We start from the raw sequence: 24741 nt of genomic DNA, 5'->3' as shown, positions 1-24741 counted from the left end.
GGGGGGAGAGAAATGTGTGCTTAGTGGTGTAATCTCTTTGTAGGTGACAGAAATTGTTACAGAAGATCCACTGAATCCAAAGTCTGGTAGTGTTGAAATGAGGGTTAGGATAATTCTAGCCTTGCTCTAGTTGGGAGAAGGATGAGCTGTGGCAAATAACTATGCCAAGGTCAAGGGTTCTGTCAACTATGAAAGGGAAAGCACGGTTCAGGACGAATTAAGACATTTCAGAGACACTAGTGTGTAAAGTCTTGTCTGAGCAGATAGAACAGATGGAGAAACACTAACAAATGGAACAGGGTCCTTACAAGAGAGAGGCCATGTGTGGACAAGATAGCTTTTGGGGTTGGGGTGTAAATCAGTGGATGGTAATCACTAATCATGCTGAAATAAAGATAGAGAGATGCAGAAGACAAATTATATAGATTGTGAGCTTTGAGCAAGACTTAATGACACGTTAAGGGAATATGGGCAAGTGCAGCAACTGAGCATTAAAGTTTCCCTAAATTATTTATTTACAGTGTACTATGTTGACATATTCTGTTGTGCTGCAGCAAGTAGGAATTTCATTGTTCTATCTGGGACACATGACAATTATACACTCTTGACTCTTGAACTTCAACAATCCCCACTGTCCTGACTATTTAAGTGCTAATAACAGCAACTTAAAATACCCTTCCTGCACAAACTGCTGCCTGTGCATTAGTTTCAGCTAAAAACAGGATTTAGATTTACCAAAAATTGCATCAGTTCTTTGTTTTAAACAGGAAGCACCTAGCAAGTGAAATAGAACATTTTTGAGAGTGAACCAAATTCAGCCTTGAATATGTCCAAAGTCAAACTATAAAAGCTGTCATGATTTAAATGAATAACCATTGAACAAGGTTATAACCAATATCTACACACATTATTGTAAACATTTCATAAGTGAAATTACCAGGTTATAATCACTTAGTATTTCAAAGAACATGTTATAAAAATATCAGGAAACCATTTTTGGCAAGAAAGGGATTTCTATAAAGTATTTGGATCATTACATATTTTAAGTATGTAGGAAAAAGACTGCAGATGCTGGTTAAAATCAAAGGAAGACACAAAACGCTGGAGTAACTCAGTGGGTCAAGCAGCATCTCGGGAGAGAAGGAATGGGTGATTCCTTCTCTCCCGAGATGCTGCCTGACCCGCTGAGTTATTCCAGCATTGCTGGAGTAACTCAGCAGGTCATGCAGCATCTAGGAGAGAAGGAATGGGTGACGTTTCGGGTCGAGACCCTTCTTCAGTCTGAAAAAGGGTCTCGACCCGAAACGTCACCCATTCCTTCTCTCCTAGATGCTGCCTGACCTGCTGAGTTACTCCAGCAATTTGTGATACCTTCGATTTGTACCAGCATCTGCAGTTATTTTCCTACAGACCTTATTGACATCAATGTCCTGCAGCATAGTCCGCACCAACCAGCAATCCACGCACATTAAATTATCCTACACAAGGGACAATTTTTACATTTATACCAAGCTAATTAACTTACAAATCTATACATCTTTGGAGTGTGGGAGGAAACCGAAGTTCTCAGAGAAAACCCACGCAGGTCATGGGGAGAACGTACAAACTCCATACTGACAAACACCCATAACCGGGATCGCTGCAAGTGCTGTCAGGCAGCTACTCTACAGCTGCGCCACCATGCCGCCCTTGCTCCCATGAAAGAATATCTAATATCTGATAATAACATAAAAGTATCACCAGTCTGAGGACTGTTGAGGCAAAGTATTTCTACCTTCTGAGGGCAGAAAAGGATATGAACAAAAAAAACTTAAGTTAGTAACAACCCATACCAAAATATAAAGTGATTAATAGAGCCAGAAATATTATTTGAGCTAAAATTATAAACATGTATTACATCTGAATTTCCAATAGAGCTTCAAGGTGGCTTTGAGGGGTGGATTGAAATTCTTGAGCAGCAGAAATACTGACATTGATCAAATATTTCTGTATCTCTAAATCTAAAAATCTAAAAAAAATTACAGATCCTAAATACATTTCAGTTAGTTTATTTTTCTCTGGACTGCAAAAATATTCCTAATAGATTGTGAAAATTAATTTGTTGACATGAATAAAGTATGAAAATTAAATCATTGCAGGGTTGTCTGTAAATAAAGTTGAAACAAACGGCAATGCAGAGCAGACATGAATTGTTTCTGATCCTAACGTTACTACCAACAAACTGCTTTAGAACAGGAACAAAGCATAAACTACCGAGGAAATTTATCTCACTACGATCACTGTGTACTATATGAAATGCAAATACTTTGCTGGGTGAACAACTTCTGGTGGGTTATGTATAACACATTTTAAAATGTTTTTAATCACACATTTCATGGACCTATCCAAAAAATCCACATTTTGATAATATGTGCGCTAATAACACAATTTCAGTACTCGCACCTCAACTGTAAATGTAACAAAAAGTGTTTTCTGAAACAACAATGCAAGAGATCTCCTTACAATACAATTACTAAGATTTTCTGTGCAGACAACCATCAACACTTGGATTCATATCAATTGACTATCAATTTCAGCTAAGGAAGTAAATATAGTAGATATTTACACTTTATCACTCTATGACAAAGGATAAGGAAATCAAAGGAATTAAACAAAGACATTACACCTGCCCCCCAGAGTAAATACAAAGAATGAAATAGTTTCCACAGATAGAAGAGTACCAAGGGTCTAGTAAGAATGAGGAACATAAAAATTAGTCCAGAAATAAAATTGGAAAATTAATGAAACTAAAAACCAATAATTTCCCAAACACAATTATATTTATGTTTCCACATCACAGGATTTTAAATGGATGCACTGACTTTGATAGTTCAATATGATCTTGTAACAAACATGACTCTAGCATTTAAGGACTCTAGTATTTAAGTGACTGATGGAAAAAAAGTTAGCTTATGATTAGGAGAGAAACTTCCAGAGTTTTACACTTCATGTTCTGTGTTCCTATTTATAAAGGAAACTGTTTTTGACAAACCCGACAGATAATCAGAGACTATTATAATAAACTAAATGGATTAAAATAATTAAGAAAAAAATTCAAACTAATGAACACCTTAAAATAAGGTTGTTTTTTTTTTTAAAGCCACTTGTTTACATTTATCTTACAAATCGAACTCAATTACTCCATTAAAATTAATAGGTAGCAATGCATTTGCCAACCTTCCTTAATCAAGCCTCACCCACCCTGATGGCTCCACCCTATTACATCCTGGTTTTAGTTGGGACTCAAACAGTGAAGTGTGAAACGAGAGGTTGATGAGGAGTTCAAAGATGATCTAATAACATTGAACTCAGTAAATGGGAATGCTTTAGCATGGCCCTGCAATAGGCATTTGCTAAATAAAAACATATCAAAGATTGTTCTATGAAGAAGCAATGGGTGAGATGTGCTGCGAATTAACAGAAAAAGCGATGGTTGCATTATATTGGCAAGATATTCCTTCAAAGCCCCTTTGCTGAAAAAGAAAGTTAATTGTAGGAAAAGAGAGAATAATGTATAAAAATGTTAAATTTCCATGTGACAGGAAAAATTTTAAATTGTCTAAATGGTAAGAAATTGCAGAACTCAGATGCATAAGATATCCAGGAACGCTGGTATACGTATTGCAAAAGGCTAATAAGTACCTATGCAAATAATTTTAACAGACGTCAGTGTTTATTGCTAGGGGATTTGCCCACAAACCTACGAAGGTTATACTTCAAGTCATACAATGATGAGATTACATCTACAACACCAATGTATAATATTGGTCTCTTGTCCATGCAAGGATGTTAATGCTTATATTTCAGAGATTTTAGACTGGAATGGGCAGATTGTGTTACGAGTAAAAGTCAGAAAGGCTAGATTTGTGTCTAAAGTTTTTAAAAAGTGAGATGGAACTTTATTGAAAGAAATGTGGGGTGCTGATAGGGTGAATGTGGTAAAGACATTTCCTGTTGAGGAGGAAATCTGAAACTGGAAGTTGTATAAAAAACTAAGGAGTCACTTGTTTAAGCTTAAAATTAGATGCAATTTTTCACACCACCATCCCCTCTCCCCCCCCCCCCCCCATTCACTTTTTCAAACAGTAGTGGAAACAGAGTGTTTCAATATTTTTTTAATACAGAGATGGAGAAATTCCTGATAAACAAATAAAAGGTTGCCAGGATAGACTGGAATGCAGATTGGTTTAGAATCAGATTGACTACAATTCCATCAAGTCTCAAGGGGCCATGGCAAATATTTCTTCCTATTTTGAAAGAATGCCCATATTGGATTTAGAAAATGGTTCAAGGCCTATGCCAAAGCTTTCTGTTAAAAGATTATCTGGTCAAGCATGGGATCCTGTGATCTGCAACAGAAAGCAGAGTTGTCACTGACATTGTGTGCAGAACCCAAGCTTTCAGGACAAATTACCCTTCGAGAATTTAGCATGCACGGTTGCAAGAAATGCACAGGATGACAGAGCAGAGGTTGCAGGCCTGAACAAGCACGAATCCTATCAGCAGCTTTTGCCTTGTGAACCTACAGCAGCTGAACATGCCAACTTGCACATCCTGCATTCACCACATACTCCCAGCTGTTAAACCCTCTTACCACAAAAAGGAGAGAAGAGATCAGTATGAAAACCCTTTGGTTGCCACACTTGAAGCAAATTGCTTTGCCCTTTATCTAGTTTCAAGCATTGAAAATGTTATATAAATGCAAAAAAAGTTTGCAACAAATAAATATATATTAGCAACAAAGAACTGCAAATGCTGGTTTATACCAAAAGATAGACACAACTTGCTGGAGTAACTCAGTGGCTCAGGCAGCATCTCTGGAGAAAAAGGAAAAAAGGATAGATGATATTTTGGGATGGGACACTTCTTCCGAATAAATATATTAGATTCAGTTTAGAAATTTTATACATTAAAAGTATTCCAAATAAGTTACAAACTACACAAAGACTAAGATATAGACACAACCACCAGAGTTCTGAGCATCAGAAGCTGCAGCTAGAATAAAAACAATCCAACCCTACCTTGGCTGTGATGTTTCCTCGTACATTTTCTCCTTCCCTTCCTTGAAAAGGCTAATAGTTTGCTTTGTTTTTTTTAGCAGGTTCTCCATGAAGACCCTGAAATATTCATTTTCTCCAAGAGCTTCCATTTTCCCCTCGTATCGATTCAGGATCAGACGTAGATGCTGGTAAGTGTCAGGCAGCAGATCAAGAATATATGGAGGACTGTTCTTCAGTCCTACTTTGGGATTTTGACACAGTCTGACCACCTACACAGAGAAAAAAAGTGAACAGTGTGTAAATAGACACAGGACATAAAAACAAGCGCAAATCAACAAGTCAGAAATGATTAACAAAATAAGTCCTTTCTAAAACTAAAGCAATCCATTTAGTCAATCAGCACTGCATAGTTATTTTTACAATTATTTTAAAAAATGGGAAGAAACAGAATGTCAATCCAATTTCTGAACCACTCCCACAAGGCAATAATGGCTTACTTAAAGTGTATTGTTGTTTTTTAAAAATAAGCTTTAAAAATAAATATACGTGCTATTATAAATGGGGGAAATACTTTGATATTGCGCAACTCAAAGAATAATGTAATTATCTGGTTTTGATAATAAGTAGTGAGAACTAATTTCTATCTTTAGAAATTAGTTCTCACTACTTATTATCAAAACCAGATAATTACATTATCATATGTAATATACAGTGGAGCATATTTACATTTTGAATATTTATGTAAAATGTGTATCAGATTCAGAAGGCAAATATGCTGTCTGAAATAAAATACTGTTTGAACAAAGGCTTTTGACCCCTATCGCCCTTACTCCAAATAGTCATGTTCATTTTGGTTTCATTTTTCTTTTCAGCCAGAGAACTATTGAATTGCATGAAATAATTTTAGAAAGATTTGAAATCAAGACATGGGGGTGGGGGAAAATCCTTACAAAACTTGTTTCGTATAGGAGTAAATGTTCTGCTGATGTGCATTGGACCTACTGGTTGCTTTGCCCACAAGTAAAAGATTGAAACATTTTTAGATATTAAGGGAATTGAGAGATAAGAAAAAAAGTTATTAAAAATGTCAACCATTATTTTATAAGGATGCATGCGAGGGGCAAACCGCTTGTCTCATTTCCATATCTTGCTTGACCGGAAAAACTCAGTTGTGAAAGATCTGCACTATAAACTCCTCACAAGTCTTAGTTAAGTCAACCTATAATTAAGTGCATAAAAACAAAATAAATAGTAAATGTGAGATCACAGAAATGAAAAAAATACTAGAAATGCCCTTAAAATCAGACAACTGTGAAGAGAGGAATGGAACTAACATTTCAGGTCAATGACCTCGATACAAGTTTATCAACCTGAAGTTCTGCTGTTTCTCCACAAATGCTGCCAACTTACCAGGTGTTTCTGGCATTTTCAATTTTTATAGTAGATAGCTTTTCAGAGCAGTTCCACAAGTTTATATAAAGGTTGGCAGAGGTGAAACAGACCACAAAATATGCACATGGTTGCTAAGAAAACCACATCTTACCAGGGTAAAGCAGAACTAGTCTTCCCATCAGTGAGCCAGAAGTATTCCCTCACCACCTAGACACTGACAATGTCAGAAATCCAAGTTGGATCAAAAAACATCCTAAAAACCAGATGTGGTGCGCAAGTTAAATATCCCACATCCCTCAGGGAGATTGTTAGTCGAAGGTTCTGCAACTAATTGAAGCTTTATTTTTTTAAAAGGCATGATTTCTTCCTCTGTTGCAATTTGTTTCAAATTTGTATTCACAGCTTTTATGGCCTCTGTTGCAAATTGTGTTTTCTGATATGCCGTTCTGTATTCTAATCCACAAGACTTGATTATTCCTGGGTTTAACATCTTATGTTTATTTGGCCTCCATTTTCACCCTCCCAAAACCCTTTTTTCCCCCAGTTTACCACATTCAATTTTATTTAGCCAAAACAAAAATGGAAGAGTGTTTACCATTTAGACATCATTTGATTCCATGGCTTAATTACAAAGATCCCTCCAGTTAATTATCTAATAAATTTGCTTGCCAACACATTTCCATTTGTGAGCCTTGCACACTGATAAAACTATGGATCTGTACTCCAGCATACATCTTGAGGCAAGAAAATTTGGAGGGGGTTGAGCATGGTTGTATGAGAAAAGGGAGGAAGGGCAAAGGTAAAGACAACCGAGGGAACTCTTGTTTGAAGAAATAAAAATTAATACTAAACAACAAGTCCTGATACCATTATTAAGGAAGAGGATGGGGGAACAAGTTACTGAGGTTAAGAACATGAGGACAAAGTTACACTTTTATTTTCAACTTCCCTGTTTAGTACAAGGGAAGTGAACTTGGCAGCTGAACATAGTCAAATTATATATATTACCAGAACATCTAGAAATAGTTAAAGTGATGGCAGCAGATATTACGAGATAGACAGGAAATAAAACTTCATGGCATTAGAAAGGTTAGAAGAGGTCAAGGTCATTTCTACCGTTGAAAATAAATACCAATTGGCAATGTACAAAAGAGCAGGACAATATTCAACCCGTATGCCTGTTCCATCATTCAAAAAGATTATGGCAGATCTTTTATCGTAGTAACACTTTCCTGCACCAAGTTTACTTATCGCTCAATCCCCTTAATGTCAAAACAAAATTGCAATTAGTGACTGAACCTCCATAGGTTTCCAATGACAATCCCAATGATTCGCTACCCCAAACAATAAAATTTCTTCTCATCCCAGACCTGAATGGCCTTTACCTATTCAGAGACTATTCCCTAGTTTTAGACACGATAACTAGGGGAAACATCATCCTGCATCCGTCCTGAGAAGCCCCATAAAGTATCACCTCTCTTTGTTGAACCTCAATGAGTCTATTCAAAGGAAATCTGCAACCCCACCTTCAAACCCCAGGAATCTATCTGGTGAGTCTTCAATGCACTCCCTCTATTGTAAGTACATCCTTCCTTCAGTAGAGACACAAAATGCAGCCTTGCGATTGCAATCTTTAATTTTATACTCAAAAAGTTTTGTAATGAAAGTTCTCTTTTTAATTGCTTGCCGTCTCCAAGAGTTGTTGAGCCCAATGTGTTTCAAGATGCAAGTTATTTTTTCAAGTAATATATTTTCCCCTCAAAATGACTTTCCCATCTCGTCTGCAAATATATTTTTTTAATTACCTAGCTGATAGGAGAAATCTTATTTAACAATCATATTATAGCTCCATTTTCTTTTCTAAATCAGCTTTGTACAACTGCCTTCATCACATTGGAAAGGAGAAATTCAGACCAAGTGGAATCATCACAAATGCGTTCATCTTGTCACATGTTGCAGCAGTGACTGCACTTCAGATGCCATTGGCTGCCTGCTATGGGACATTCCAAAGTCAATGTGTGTGTATCATGCTGAAAAATCAATGCTCTTAATTCCCTTTTCAAGTTTAGATATACCCTATTTCCAATAGCTTGTAGAACATTCTAGATACATGGAGTCTTGAAAAAAAAAAATTACAGCCACTGAAAACACCCAGCTTGGGTCATAGTCAGTATATAGTTAAAGGATTAAGAAAGACTATTCTCCATGTCTTGCCACTATTTACTCCACAAATGTCTCACTATACTATCATATGACCAAATGTTCCTAGTGTAGGCATTCCATATGGAACACATCAGAAGCAGGCAACTACTCAAAAAGCGACCTCTGTTGTCAGTGGTACCATTTCTACAGGATGTAATGCAAAAACTACAGTATATTTACATGGAGCAATTTTTTTAAACAATTTTCTGGCAACAAAACAAAAGATTTTACAAACAATAATGATTAAGAAAACAAGTCTTATATTAAAAATAAATGACTTGGTTCTTCAGCTGTTCTGATTATATTTGGATTATCATATATTTTATTTCACACCGCAGAAGCAAATCATTTGCCAATAACTGCAATATGTATTAAAAACATAATGTTTGACCTGAGTTGAGAGCTACAAAGTTGGAAAGCAGAGCTCAAAGCCAAACTGTAAAAGTTTCTTTAGGTATGTTAAAAGGAAAAGATTAGTGAAGACTAATGCAGGTCCCTTACATTCAGAGACAAGTGAATTTATAATGGGAAACAAGGAAGTGGCAGAACAGTTAAACGAGTTCTTTGGTTCTGTCTTCACTAAGGAACAATCTCTCAGAAATACTAGGGGACCGAGGATCTAGTGGGAGGGAGGAACTGAAGGGAATCCACATTAGTCAGAAAATGGCCTGATGGTCTGCATCCCACAGTACTCAAGGAGGTGGCTCTAGAAATTGTGGATGCATTGGTGATCATTTTCCAATATTCTCTCGACTCAGGATGGGTTCCTGTGGACTGGAGGGTAGCCAATGTAACTCCACTTTTCAAGAAAGGAGGGAGAGAAAACAGGGAATTATAGACCAGTTAGCCTTACATCGATAGTGGGGAAGATACTAGAGTCAATTATTAAAGAGGTTATAGCAGCACATTTGGAAAGCAGTGACGGGATCAGTCAAAGTCAGCATGGATTTATGAAGGGGAAATCATGCTTGACTAATCTTTTGAGGATGTAACAAGTAGAATGGATAATGGAGAGCCAGTGGATGTGGTGTATCTGGACTTTCAAAATGCTTTTGACAAAGTTCCACACAAGAGATCAGTGTGCAAAATTAGAACACATGTTATTGGGCTAGGGCATTGACATGCATAGAGAACTGGTTGGCAGACAGGAAGCAAAGAGTAGGAATTAACGGGTCCTTTTCAGAATGGCAGGCAGTGACTAGTGGGGTGCCGCAAGGCTCAGTGCTGGGACCCTAGTTGTTTACAATATATATTAACAATTTAGACAAGGGAATTGTAATAAAGTGCTTAATTCCACGCTAAAATACAACGCATCATTTTATTGAAGCACTTACATCATAGGACGTGCAGTACATTATAGCTCCGAGCTGCTACATCTACTGCCTGACGTAGGCGAGTTCTTAATATTATAAAGCACATACTAGGCGGGACTACTACTAACAAGCACTACGATTGGCTAGCATGCAATAGCCCATCTACAGGAATTAAATGTAACATCGCTAAGTTTGCGGATGACACAAAGCTGGGTGGCAGTGTGAGCTGCGAGGAAGATGCTATGAGGCTGCAGGGTGGCTTGGATAGGTTGGGTGAGTGGGCAGAAGCATGGCAGATGCAATATAATGTGGATAAATGTGAGGTTATCCACTTTGGTGGCAAGAAGAGGAAGGCAGATTATTATCTGAATGGTGTCAGATTACAAGGAGGGGAGGTGCAATGAGACCTCGGTGTGCTTGTACATCAGTCACTGAAAGTAAGCATATAGGCACAGCAGGCAGTAAAGAAAGCCAATGGCATGTTGGCCTTCAGTGCGAGAGGATTTGAGTTTAGGAGCAAGGAGGTCCTACTGCAGTTGTACAGGGCCCTGGTGAGACCGCACCTGGAGTATTGTGTGCAATTTTGGTCTCCTAATTTGAGGGAGGACATTATTGCTATTGAGGGAGTGCAGCATAGGCTCATCAGGTAAAATTCCAGGATGGCAGGACTGACATGTGATGAAAGAATGGTTTGGCTGGGCTTGTATTCGCTGGAATTTAGAATGATGAGAGGGGATCTTATAGAAACATATAAAATTCTTAGAGGATTGGACAGGGCAGATGCAGGAAAAATGGTCCCGATGTTGGTGGCGTCCAGAACCAGAGGTCACAGTTTAAGAGTAGGCCATTTAGGACTGAGATGAGGAGAAACCTTTTCGCCCAGAGAATTGTGAATCTGTGGAATTCTCTGCCACAGAAGGCAGTGGAGGCCAATTCACTGGATGTTTTCAAGTTAGAGTTAGAGTTAGCTCTTAGGGTTAAGGGATATGGGGAAAAAGCTGGAATGGGGTACTGATTTTGGATGGTCAGCCATGATCATATTGAATGGTGGTGTTGGCTCAAAGGGCCAAATGGTCTACTCCTGCACCTATTTTCTATGTTTCCAAGATTCAATCAACATTTCATTAATAGTGGCACTGTGGCGCAGCGATAGAGTTGCTGCCTTACAGCACCAGAGAACCGATTTCAATCTTGAATACGGGTGCTGAGTGTATGGTTTGTAAGTTCTGCGTGCAACCATGTTTTCTCCAGGCATTCCGGTTTCCTCCCAGATTCCAAAGACGCACAGGTTTGTAAGTTAATTGGCTTCTGTTAATTGTAAATTGTCCCTAGTGTGTAGGATAGTGCTAGTGTAAGGGGTTATCGCGGGTCGGCACGTACTCTGTGGGCCGAAGTGTGGAAGCCGCAGTATGACAAAGGTAGGCACAAGGACCTTTGGACCTCCTTTGACATGAAAGAACAAAGTTTCTAATACAAATCCTTTGACAGACAGCACAAGGTTCTTGAAAGGCATCCTGACATACAGCTAGCTATAACCTAGACCATATGGTTCTTGATAGCCATTCACGCTGAGATTAAATACAAATAAAGCATTAAACAGCGTGTAGTTTTATTAGACTACTAATGTATTGTGATTGGTAATAAGAAATTAGAGAGTGCACAAGATTTCAAGGGTCAAAATCTGTATAAAAGCTGACAGTTCTATTTGAGAGTAGTACAGTAACTGGGACTGTGCTGCTCTCCTTATGCATGTAAATAAAGTGTGTCTGGAAAACAAATGCAAGTTGTCAGTGTCTAGTTGATCGGCAAAAGGGCCGTTTTCCACACTGTATCTCTAAAGTCTAAAAACTGTGCGTTTCATGATTCAGAACTAGATTATATTAATTTTTTTCCTGAAAAAACTGTTAATACCTCTTAACAATGGATTGCAGCACTTTCCCAAAGATGTTAGGCTAACCACCCTAGTTTCCTTCCTTTCATTGTCCTGTTTCTTTGAATATGGGCATTACGGTTGTAATTTTCCATTCCATTAGGACCTTTCGAGTCCAGTGAGATGTTAAACAATGAATTCACCATTTTTGAACCACTTCTTTTAAAAACTTAGAATGTGGGCGATTAGGTCATTTTTTGTTAAGTCCCAACCTCCCTTTTTCCCTGGATTTTCTATTATTATTGGAAGACTCTTAATTTATCCCACTGAAGACAGATACAAAATGCTTGTTTGAAGTCTCAGTCCTTTCCTTATTTCCTCAAGAAGTTCCCATTAGGTTTTTGGTTCTGGAATCATCCATATTATAGTTTGAAAGAATTTCAACTTCCAAATAAAATCTAAAATATAGTATTTATCATTTTGTTGCAAACCTAAACAAATCAATAGCTAGAGCGACAGTTTTAAATACTTGGGAGTCCGCATCACAGAGGATCTGACATGGGCAACGCACATTGCCGCACTGGTGGGTAAGGCAAAGCAGCGCCTTTACCACCTTAGACAACTGAGGAAATTCAGAGTGTCTCTGAGGATCCTTCATTGCTTCTACTCTGGGGCTGTAGAGAGCATCCTGTCCGGCAACATTACTGTCTGGTTTGGGAACAGCTCTGCCCAGGCCAGGATGGCCCTGCAGAGAGTAGTGCGTTCGGCAGAACGCACCATGGGAACTACACTCGTCCCCCTGCAGGACCTATACATCAGGAGGTGCAGATCCAGAGCAAGCAAGATCGTGAGGGACCCCTGCCACCCCAGTAACGGACTGTTCCAGATGCTACGATCAGGCAAACGCCTCCGATGTCACGCTGTGAAAACGGAGAGGATGAGACGGAGTTTCTTCCCAAAGGCCATCAGGACTGTCAACTTTTATAACTCCAGAGACTAAATTTTTGTCTACACTATAGTAACTTATTACCTTTATTTATATGCTGTAACTGTAATTCTTTTTTGTGCACAATCCGCAGGCATTGCCACTTTCATTTCACTGCACATCGTGTATGTGTATGTGACAAATAAATTTGACTTGACTTGACTTCAACTGCTGGTATTTATGCAATGCTTCAACATCAAGGGGTTTCATAGAAGCCTATTAATATTTTCTAATATTAACTAATCCAATTTCTATTTAAAAAAGATAACTTTTGTAAATCCAACCAATAAAAAGACCACCTCAGCAGGAGGTTATGCATGAAATTATAAGATGTTTTAGTGCTCTTATAAAAAATACCACATGAACATCTATTTAGCTCAGCTACAGAATGTTCCAGTTAATTACAGCCCTAGGCACTGATAATCCAGGTAAACAAACTTTTCTGGATATAATTTGTGAGATTCGTATCTCTGAACATAGACTGTATGAATTATGAATGAATTAGTCTTCTACCATATTAATGCTTTGAGAGCTGTGAACAAATTATTTTCATGTTTTAACTCACTAGCCGACTGTGTATGCTTCAGTAGTACAGCACTATGTAATTTAAAGCAATTCTGTGCAAAGTATCAACATTTATTTGGTTTGTTTACATTAAGACCCCAGTCAACCAAGTGCAGTGTGCCAAAGAGTACTATTTAACTGTACATGTGACAATAATAAATCTAAAAAAATTAAAACCTATACACCAATCGACAATCCCAAATACACACTGCTGATTATAACAGATTAAACTGCTGATTGTTCTTCATCCTTCAAAAAAATTACAATGCCAGATTGCACATCTTCCGTCTCATCCAATCAATAAATTTGAATGTTGTAGGAATGGCTTGTCCTTATTTGTGGATATATCAGATTGCAATTAATTAATCAAGGATAAGTAAAGTTGAGAATCAGTCAAAATATTTACTGGTAGGAACTACAATGCAAAGGTTTAAGGTGAGAGGGGGATAATTTAAAGGTGATCTGTAAGCTAAATTGTTTTTTACAAAATGATCGATGCCTAGAACGCACTGCCAGGGAAGGAGGTAGAAGGTACTATAGCAATGTTTAAAAAGGATTTAGCCAGACACAAGACTTGAAATAGAGGGATACTGACCATGTGCAGGCAGATAGGATTAGTTTAATTTGGCATCATTATCAACATGGAAATGGTGAGCTAAAGGATCTATTTGTGTGCTGTACTTTTCTATGTTCTAAATCTACAACGCAGTGGTCTAAAATGTCAATGGAAATAGCTATTTGTTAATATATTGATTTGTAATGCAACTTGTTACTTGAGTGATAACTAGAATGCACTTTAACTCCCTTGATATCATTCATGATCAAAACACATTAAAATCTTCAGTGACATAACTTGTGAAATAGTAATTTAAATTTTAAAAAATCACATATTTCATTCTTAAACTAATCTGTCTGCTTTCACCCAGTGAACCCTTATCAATTTAAATAAACAGGATATTCAAAATAGTCCTGTCTTTATTTTAAACGATTCCCCACAGATGGTCCTCTGCTAGAACAAACTTTTCTTGTCGGGAAATATACTTGTAATGATTACCAAGTTTGTGGAGATGGGTGACAAGACAGTGGTGGGAGGGGAACAAGTCAAAGTTTTTACCTGCATTTGTTCATCCCATCAACAGCAAATCCTACACTACAATGATTTATTTCACCTTTTTTTCTATTATTTAAGAATGTGAGATGGATTTTTATGGCAATTTGAATATCAAAGTGATAAATTACACTCCCTTATAATCTTTTTAAAAGTTTTAATATGCTGCCTTATAATGCACTGACAGCAGTTCTGCTGTAATGTCACAAATTATTGAAGTGAATTGTGAAAATTGAACTTTTATTTTGAACAGTTAATTGATTATTTTTGCTTCAATATCATTTAAATAATTACTACATAATGGAGTTTTTAGCCTGAGCCATTGTATTATTTCACCTTCATTAGAGAAATACGATGGTATTAGGATGCTGCTTCTAATTCACACATTAATGAGTGAATGTTTTATTGTTCCATTTGTTGCAAAGTTATCCCAGATCGTGTGCACGGTCAGATTTTAACCCATGGGAAGCATGACCTTGCCTATAAAAACTGACTTCTGCAGATAAGATTGCACTGGGAAGTAACACAAATACGTTTCCACAGAAATTATCTGATGTCAATGGTTACACCCTAAATTGGTTCAACATGATAAAGCATGTCTCACCCATCAAAATAAGTTTCTAGCACTTATCTAAAGTTGCAAGACGCATCTTTGATGTCAAACTGAGGAAAACTACAAGATGGATAAATGCATCATCTAATACAGTATTAAAATCAACGGCTGAAAAGGTTACATGTTTAATCCATATTATTTGCCATGTTTAAAGGAGGCATTGTAATTTTTTTACAAAAATTCTTAGCTTGTCAGATATAGAGAAAAATTAGCAGAAACTTCCATATTCATATCCAAATGTTTTTTTTTAACCTTTTTCTTTTCACCGTGTTGCAGAGTTGAGAGTAATTTATGTTTTTGTGTGTTGTCTAAAATCCCTCTAATGCTGCTGCAAGCAAGACTTTCATTATACCCTTACCTCACCATGCTTGTGCATGTGACCTTAAACTCTACTCCATTTACTTACACAAAGGGCAGGAAGAGAGAATGCAGTAAATATGATTGCTTTTTGCTAGGATGCACCTACAAATACGTTTTTAAAAACGCCAAAGAAAGGCTGTCAGGAAATCCAAGAATGAATCACTTGGGACAGCAATGGAAATTAGAGAAAACCGCAAGTGTTGAATGATGATTTTATTTCGCACTCACAAACCTGAAAAGACAAGATAAAACTTGATAGGGAAGATGAATTGAGTGGAGGTGGGAGGTGAAATAATGCAAGAGAATTGAAAGAAAATGAAAATGAAGGCGTAGCTAACAGCCAAAATCTTGACAAAAGCTAAGTCGCATAGATATGGTCACATGAAACAAAACATAACGGCACTCAGAAGTGCATGGTGATGAGAAAGGAAATGTGGAGAAATAGATTTAAACACAAAGATTGATATTGGTCAGTGAATGCAACAACAATATGACCAAAGTTCCAATACACTGCAGCAGATGCCCGATACCTTAAAAGCAAAATAGCGAAGTACTATTTTTCCAGCTTAAGTGGTGAAATTTGCTTAAATAGAATAAACTAAAGTTTTGATTACTTTAAATGATTAATTCATATTTATCTGTCCAGCATATTAAATAATAAAAACAATTACCCTGCTCATCCACCTGGCAAATAGGCACAGCTAGTCACTGATATTTCATCCTCAAGCTGCCAAATTAGCCTGAGTCAGACTTTGTGAACAGGTCTTTCATTGATAATTGTTCTAATGGTTTTTATTATTCATTCAGTGAATATGGATGCCTCTGGCAACAGCAGCATTTGCTGTCCAACCCAGATTATAGATAACTACATTGTTGGGTCACTTAAATCCGACTGGGCAAGATTGGTATAATTTCTCCCCGAAGGATATTCCTAGTTATCTTTCCGAAAACTATTCTTGGTTTTAAATTTCTGTTTTTCTTTTAAATAATTACATGAATTTAAATTTCCCTGCTGCCTATGGTGGGCTTCAAATTATGTCTCTGGACCAATGCTAACTACTGGTTGGTAAATTAATTCCATACTGTTATGGAAATTGATCCGATATGGAGGGAATGGATAATAATTTCAATTACTCTACCAAAGGTCAATTGACTCCTCAATATTGCAAAATGCTGCCCTGAAGTTTTTCCCACACCCCACCCCAAAGAAATACAAACACAATCTAGCAATGGCAGAAAAGATGATCCCACACTCCATTGTTGGAGGATACTTATCACATTTCATAACTGCTCAGTGCTCAAGGAAAGTTATTATTTCTCTATCACCAAGTAATGAGAAAGGAAAGGGGAAGTGTTGATGTATCATAGCATATTTCAAATGGACACGGTAGACTTTCCAACACTATAGATCTTCGGTGGAACCACACCTGGAGTAATGTTTAGGTCTCTCGTTTACAGGAGGTTATGCCTGCCTTAAAGGCAAAAACAGAGAAGATTCATTGGGTTTAGTCGTAGTATGAAGGGGTCGGCACATGAGGATATTAGGTCTTTACTTACTGAAGCTTAGCAGAATAAGAAGTGTTCTCATTGAAATATAATTAAGGGTCAGAAAGACATATTTGGATTGATAAGTACTAAATAGTTATTGGATCAGGCAGGAAAGTGAAGTTGAGGACAATAATCAGGTCGGTCTTAAAAAATTGCAGATAGGCCAGACAGGCTGCACGGTCTACTGCTGCTCCATTTTCTTCCATACTTATAAATCAAGATGCATTCAGTAGAACCGCATCATTTGTTATGATTCACATCAAATAGAGGGAATGCATGATAGTGCTGATTTCAATTACTCTACCAGAGGTCCTCAGCGCTGTGAAATCCTATGCTGCAGCCCGCCCTCCCTCCCCGCCCCCCGCCCCTCCATTGACATTGCTCTTTATCTATTTTGTTACGATTAATGGAAGACAGTCTGGTGAAAAACTGCAAATAAATTTTTAGACAAAAGTGCAAATCCTATAAGTAACCCTTATACTCCATATTATTTTTAATTGATTTTCATATTCAGATGTAACCGTAAGCTGCAAGCAAAACCCATTGAGCCATTTTTTTGGATACATGAACACTTAATTCGGAAATGCTTGTGTTAAAATAGAAACTCTTTAAAAATTTTTAAAAACTGAGACATTGCAGCCATATCGCAGACTGGACCAATAGGAATTATTTGACCAATATAGTTAAAAATAAAATGCAAATTTACACAGATTTTAGAAAAACTTGGGAGATATTAAAGACACCATTCAGTTTTATGGCAATTTATAAATCAGGTGCGGCCATTTAATTGCAAAGAATGGAGGGGAACCCTTCCATTACACTATCCCTAATCAGCCCATGTCAATCTAAATGCCTATATCTCTTATCCCTCAGAATCCTCTCTTGTAACTAGCCTACAATAGGAATGCAGGCAATTTGGTAGAAAATGATGTTGTAAAGAAAATTGTGTCAATGGGAGAAAAGGGAGTTAGAGGCTAGAAAGTTTCAAACTTGCAGTAACAAAGTTATTTTTCCCCACAGGGTTTTCAAAAACAAAATGTCTTTAAGGGCTGCATGTTACATTGTTTGATAGAGTATCATTGCACAAGTGTCAATGATGCTTATCAATTTCAATGACCATTCAGTTAAAGTTAGCAGTTGATTTTTTAAGTGACAATGGCTTCCGATTACTGCTGGGAGGTTATATGAAACAAGATTTTTCTCCCGAAATACTGTTTAAACCCAATAATTTTTTTTCTGTTTGTCAACTTCCAATTTTTAAGTATTTCTCTCGTCCCCAATTGAAATTGCTTTATAGAAACATGGAAAAACAGGTGCAGGAGTAGGGCATTCGGCCCTTCGAGGCTGATCATCTTAAATCAGTACCCCGTTCTTCCTTTTTCCCCCATTTCCCTTGATTCCTTTAGCCCTAAGAGCTAAATCTAACTCTCTCTTGAGTTAGTTCAGATAATACAAACAGTATTCCCTCATTCATCACTCACACTATATCCAATTTGCTTATGGAAACTGGCATATAGCAGACTATCGGAAATGAGACATTTCAAGAGAATCAAGATAAGTACATGAGAAATGAATAAAGTACGACAATGGGTTTAAACTTTAAAACTTTAAAAGACAGATGCTCACGTGCATCACAAATGCCAACACAGAATTGTTACAGCAGAGCAAGTCAAATGTATCTATGTCAAGGGAATTCTCCCAGGTGACCTGGCCAATATTTGACTATCAAAATCATTCAAAACAATTTCACAGAATTGTTTATAGAATCATAGAATTGTACATCACAGAAATGGGCCTTTTCCTACCACTGTGATTCTTATCTACAAAATTCCCATTTGCTCACATTAGGCACATATCCCCCAACACCTTTCCTGGGGGCTTCCGATATGCCACTATTCCTACCATACAAGATATATTATCTAAAGTCACATTATTATTAAGTGGCTGCAGAACATGATACTTCCTGTGGATTAAATGTCACATCATGTAATTTCCTCTTTCAATATCTAGATCTGTCATCCTTTTGAGCAATAAATTGTACTTAAGTAGATTCCCTGGATTGCAAACATCACACAAAAACATTCACAATCATGCAGGGAGACTTTTTGACCTACAAATGACTGCTTCTTAAATTGTAGGAGCATTGCTTTAAAGTTAAGTCCTGCCTTCACCTGTTCCTTGTGTACACGCACACACACTTACCACCAAGTTCTTTGCACGAAAAGCAGAAGTTAATTTCCCCCCCCCAAGGTTAGTAATGTTCAACTGATCTCCACCCTATGATGAAATGGTTAAAAGCAAAAAATGCTGGAAATACTTAGTAGGCCAGCCAGCAACTATGGCGAAAGAAATAGACGTTGTGTGACTTGCCAAGTATTTGTTTTAATTTCAGATTTTCTGCAGCTGCAGGTTTTGCTTTTCAGACATTGACGAGGGCTTAAGATGTCTTCTTTGTCTTTGCAAATCAAACTCGTATCAGGGTTCAAAAAAACACCTTTAAAACACTTATTCAATATATTTTAAGACCTCTTTTTGAATTGAACAATGGTCAAATTTTGGTTTCCAAACACTTTAAAAAGAGAAAATGTATACCTTAATTTGTACATAACTGACATTTCACGAAACTTTAAAAGCTTTACTGACAGAATATTGGTAAACAAAATCATACAAGTCATTCAAAGAAGACAGACAGTTTTTCTTCAGTTACTGCCGTGACAAGGCGAAATCAACAACACACAGGCAAACAGATACAAAACAAGTCAATTATCACGTCAATAACTTAATACCTTAGTGCTAAGTTAATAACCTAGTGCTTTTGCCAGTTAAAAAATTCCAGGGAAATTTTAGCTCCTGCTGTTTTAAGCTGTGTACCACTAAGGTAGAGAACTGGTCATAAGAAGAAATTGTTTAACACTGAGATTTACTGGTGAAATATTTCACACCCAAGCAACAAGATAATTGGAACTCTTAAGTCAGGCTGTTGTTCGTCAACTACAGCTTGCCGTTCAACAATGTCATCCTCTCCAAACTCATCACCAAGACCTCATCTGCAGACCTCAATTAGTGCGGATCAGTAACAACATCTCCTCCTCACCAACCATCCACCTCAAGTCTACTCTCTTTACACCCATGACTATGTCACTAAGCATAGCTCCATTGCCCTCAATAAATTGCCTGTGATTCGGCCAATCACAGTGAATGACAATTCACTGTACAGGAGACCTGGTGGAATGGTGCCGCCACAACCTCTCATTTAATATCAACAAGATCAAGGAACTATTTGTTGACTTCAGAACGGGAACTTTGGAAGGCCGCATGCCAGTATTGGTGGGTTGGGAGCGTGGAGAATTAGCAGCTTCAAACTCCTAGCCAATAACATCTCAGGTGACCTAACCAAGGCCCAGCATATATACGCAATCACAAAGAGGGCATGCCAGCACCTCTACTTCCTAAAGAGATTTGGCAGGTCACTGAATACTCCAATATAAATTCTACAGAGTTACTGTAGAAAGTATCCTGACTAGTTGGAATTCCACCACACAGAAGTTGCAGAGAATGGTGTACTCAGCCCTCTCCACAGGCATAGCTTTCCCCACCATCAAAATCATCCACGCGGCACTGCCTCAAGGCAGCAGCATCTCTCATCAACTATCCCCACAATCTGGTCCATGCCATCTTCTTGCTGCTATCATCAGTCCGGAGGTAAAGTGTGAAGTCCCACACCACCAGGTACAGGTCAGCTATTTTCCTATAACCATCAGGTTCTTGAAACAACCCACACAACCTTAATGTGCAAGAATTGACACTCCAGCTTCTTGTGTCTATCTTCTGCACAACTCTAATCCTACCTCAGTGACCAAAAGCTGTGGACCAAATCTTGCACTAACATAGAATTGTTTCTTGCTAAATGTGTATTTACACACTTATATGCTCCTTCTAACCCCCCCCCCCCCACCCTCTCACAATCTTCTCTTGCTATTGTCTTGCAGAAATTTACATCCGTAGGATGTCCGCGTAGAATCTACGTGTTTGTGTAATAAAAAGGAACTGAAGATCCTAATTTATACCAAAGGGAGACACAAAGTGTTGGAATTCAGCAGGTTATGCAGCATCTTTGGAGAAAATTGATAGGTTACGTTTCGTGTGAGGACCCTTCCTCGTGCTTTTATGTGTTTGAGTCTATGTGCCTGTGATGTTGCTGCAAGCGAGATTTTCGTTGGAGCGATACCTCTTCATTTTTGCGTAAATTACAATAATAATGACCCGACACGAACTGATAAAATAATCACAGGCACTGAAATAACTTGCACTTTACACATAACAGACAGTCTCTACACTACAAGCTAGATTTTATAAGCTAAAAGAGCAAGACACTCTGCAAGTCCATTAAATATTGTGCACTCATTCAAACATTCACATGAGTGACATTATATGTCACTATAATAAAATGAACTTCAGCATGCAATAATGCCTATCTTCCATATCAATTTAAAACTTCATAAATTCACAATTTTCATGAACAAAATAAACTGCATATCTATTTACCTGCGCTGGTGTGAATCACTAATAATGAGTAGAACACAAACTGCAATTACATCTCCCACCTGGCTTACTGTAAATTGATGTACTAATCCAGCAAGGATAACAGCAATAAAAACAGAGATTCTGAAATAATGGTGGAAAACCAATGCTGCCTTCAAACATGGCAAATATAATTTGGAATTTATATCAACTTTAAAGATTTGAAGAGATCTGCAATAATTGTAATATCTGTTAAAAACACGTCATACCAATTGTTAATTGTGTTCAGAAATTAGTAAATCACTTGAAGTCTAAAATCATGCTGACCAGAATGTCATTCCATTCAAGCTGTACACTGGCCATCAATTGGTGTTTCTCCATTGTTCTCTATGGGAAAATTATTTTTAATCATAACTGATGTCACCTCCAGGAAATGTCGCCCATTATTAGAGTATTTATGCTAACAAAGAAACTGCACTTAGGAGTTTACACGTCTACAATCTCAATCCAGCAGCAGTAGCAAAATTTGCACCCAGTTGTTATGGCAATCTTGAAATCATGCATATGTCCAAACAAAGGAAGACACACTAACGTGGAGCAACAGGCCGAAAAGACCTCCTCCAGCATGGCCAATCTGCTTTGATCAATCCAATTTTACTAACATACCGGCACAACTCTCATGAAAGCTAAAATCAGGCACATGGTCTGTTGGTCATCAATAACCACCAACCAGTCCTCGGACTCAATATCAGACTCGTTTCACCGATTCTATCACTCTTTATCGCACTCCACAAACTCTCCATACCCATACCATCTCTCAAGATCTTGGGTCCTCCTTCACCTAAAGCCACACTAACCATAGTTCAAATACAAATACCCTTCCTCATTCCGCCTTTGTCCTTCTCCATCCCTCCCCAATACCCTCAGATCCTCCTTTCTCCAATCCTCACAGATCCATTCCTCTCCGACATCCTCCATCACTCTCCTTCCCCACCTCCTTCTGGTCCCAACTCCCTCTCTCACTGCTCTTCTCCTCCAACCCCAGTTCCACCTCTGACCAACCCCGGCTCCACCACCCATCTCCCCCGCTCCCACCCTTTAACCCCCTGCTCAGACACCCACAGCCCCCCACTCCCACGCTCCACACATCCTCCCCCTCTGCCAACCAGCCCCTTCCCACCAACACCTCTCTTTCCTCCCCCACCCCTCGCCCCTTTCCTCCCGTTCCTGCCTTTCCCCTCCTTCCCTCACCACCCCTACCCCTTCCCATCCCTACATCTCAACTGTACCCCTTCACTCCCCCTAACCTCTCTCACTTCCCCAATGTCTCCCCCCTCCATTTCCCACCCTCGGACTGCCCAGCCTGTTCCCCACCCTCCCTTCCACCATCCTCTACCCCCCCACCCCATCATCCCCTATCCCCACCCTCTTTAACCTTCTCTCCTCACTGTTCCCCCCTCCCCTCACCCACTTCCCCTTCCTTCTCCTGCTCACCACCCTCCCTTCTCCACTCCCCTCTCACCCTTTTCCCCACCCGCCTTCACCCTCTACCCCTCCTTTCCCCACCCTCACCCCCTTTTCTCTCTCCACCCACACCCGTTCTCTCCCCACCCTCACCCCCTTCTCTCCCCACCCTCTTCCCCTTCTCTCCTTACCCTCTCCTTCTCTCCCCCTTCTCTCCCCACCCTCACCCCCTTCTCTCCCCACCCTTTCCCCCTTCTCTCCTTACCCTCTCCTTCTCCCCCCAGCCTCACCCCCTTCTCTCCCTCAACTCTCCGCCTTCCCTCGCCATCTTCACCCCTTCTCTCCCCACATCCTGCTCTCCCCACCCTCACCCCCTCAACTCTCCCCTTCTCTCCCCACCCTCTCCTCACCCTCAACCCCTTCTCTCCCTCAACTCTGCCCCTTCCCTCGCCACCCTCACCCCCTTCTCTCCCCACCTTCTCCTTCTCTCCCCACCCTCTCCTCTCCCCACCCTCTCCTTCTCCCCCCACCCTCTCCCGCTTCTCTCCCCACCTTCTGCTTCTCTCCCCATCCTCTCCTCTCCCCATCCTCTCCTCTCCCCCCACCTCTCCCCCTTCTCTCCCCACCCTCTCCCCTTCTCTCCCCGCCCTCACCCCCTTCTCCCCCCACCCTCTCCCCACCCCCTTCTTCCCCCCACCCTCTCCCCACCCCCTTCTTCCCCCCACCCTCTCCCCCCCCCCTTCTTCCCCCCACCCTCTCCCCCCCTTCTCCCCCCACCCTCTCCCCCCTTCTCCCCCCACCCTCTCCCCCCCTTCTCCCCCCCTTCTCCCCCCCACCCTCTCCCCCCCTTCTCCCCCCACCCTCTCCCCCCCTTCTCCCCCCACCCTCTCCCCCCCTTCTCCCCCCACCCTCTCCCCCCCTTCTCCCCCCACCCTCTCCCCCCCTTCTCCCCCCACCCTCTCCCCCCCTTCTCCCCCCACCCTCTCCCCCCCTTCTCCCCCCACCCTCTCCCCCCCTTCTCCCCCCACCCTCTCCCCGCACCTTGTCCATGAGCTTCCAGCATTTCTCCACGGTCCGCTTGTCCACGACGCCGGCCTGCTGCTGTTGCTGCTGCTGTTGTTGCTGGTGGTGGTGCTGGGGCTGGAAGGCGTCCTTCACCAGCCCGATGAAGCCGCTCGCCTTCCTCAGGTTGCTGCCCCGCGTCGCCGCCGCTGCCGCTGCCGCCGCCATCGACACCCGACCCGACCCGACCAGACCCACCGGCGCGTAATAAATATAAACCTGTGGCTACTGCTGAGGCGGAGCGACGGCCCAGAGGAGAAGGCGGCGGGTTTACTTCATGGAAAGCGCTCTCCGCCGCCCTGCTCGCTTTATTCTAATGGGTGCTTCTTGTTTTTTTTAAAAGCGGAATCGCTGCGGAATGGGCTCCGTCTCGAGCTCCGCTGGCGCAGCCCGCCCTGCGCGCGCCCGCGCTCCCTCCCTCCCACCGGCCGGCCCTGCGCGCGCCCGCGCTCCCTCCCACCGGCCGGCCCTGCGCGCACCCTCGCGCCCTCCCTCCCACCAGCCCTGTGCACGCGCGCGCGCCCTCCCACCGGCCCTGTGCACGCGCGCGCGACCTCCCTCCCACCGGCCGGCCCTGCTCGCGCCCTCCCTACCTCCCTCCCACCGGCCCTGCGCGCGCACCCTCCCTCCCTCCCTGCGGCCCTGTGTGCGCGCGCGCCCTCCCACCCACTGGCCCTGCGCGCGCGCCCTCCCACCCATT

At 40.4% G+C, this 24741-nt stretch overlaps 1 protein-coding gene across 2 annotated transcripts in view; it reads right to left on the bottom strand.

Moving 5' to 3' along the window:
• Positions 1–24416, bottom strand: part of cbl (Cbl proto-oncogene, E3 ubiquitin protein ligase) — a 97334-nt gene extending 72918 nt beyond the window's left edge. For both annotated transcript variants that reach the window (XM_078426823.1, XM_078426824.1), the window contains exons 1-2: positions 24021–24416; positions 5061–5308 (exon numbers count right to left, since the gene is read on the bottom strand). In XM_078426823.1, the coding sequence (XP_078282949.1) occupies positions 5061–5308; positions 24021–24209 (437 nt within the window). In that variant the 5' untranslated portion in view covers positions 24210–24416. The remainder of the gene's footprint in view (positions 1–5060; positions 5309–24020) is intronic.
• Positions 24417–24741: the final 325 nt, after the last annotated feature.

This window comes from Rhinoraja longicauda, chromosome 32, assembly GCF_053455715.1.
Source record: "Rhinoraja longicauda isolate Sanriku21f chromosome 32, sRhiLon1.1, whole genome shotgun sequence".
Classification (NCBI taxonomy): Eukaryota; Metazoa; Chordata; class Chondrichthyes; order Rajiformes; family Arhynchobatidae; genus Rhinoraja; species Rhinoraja longicauda.
The sequence above is the reverse complement of the archived record's forward strand: the minus strand, read 5'-3'. Positions and strand labels throughout refer to the sequence as shown.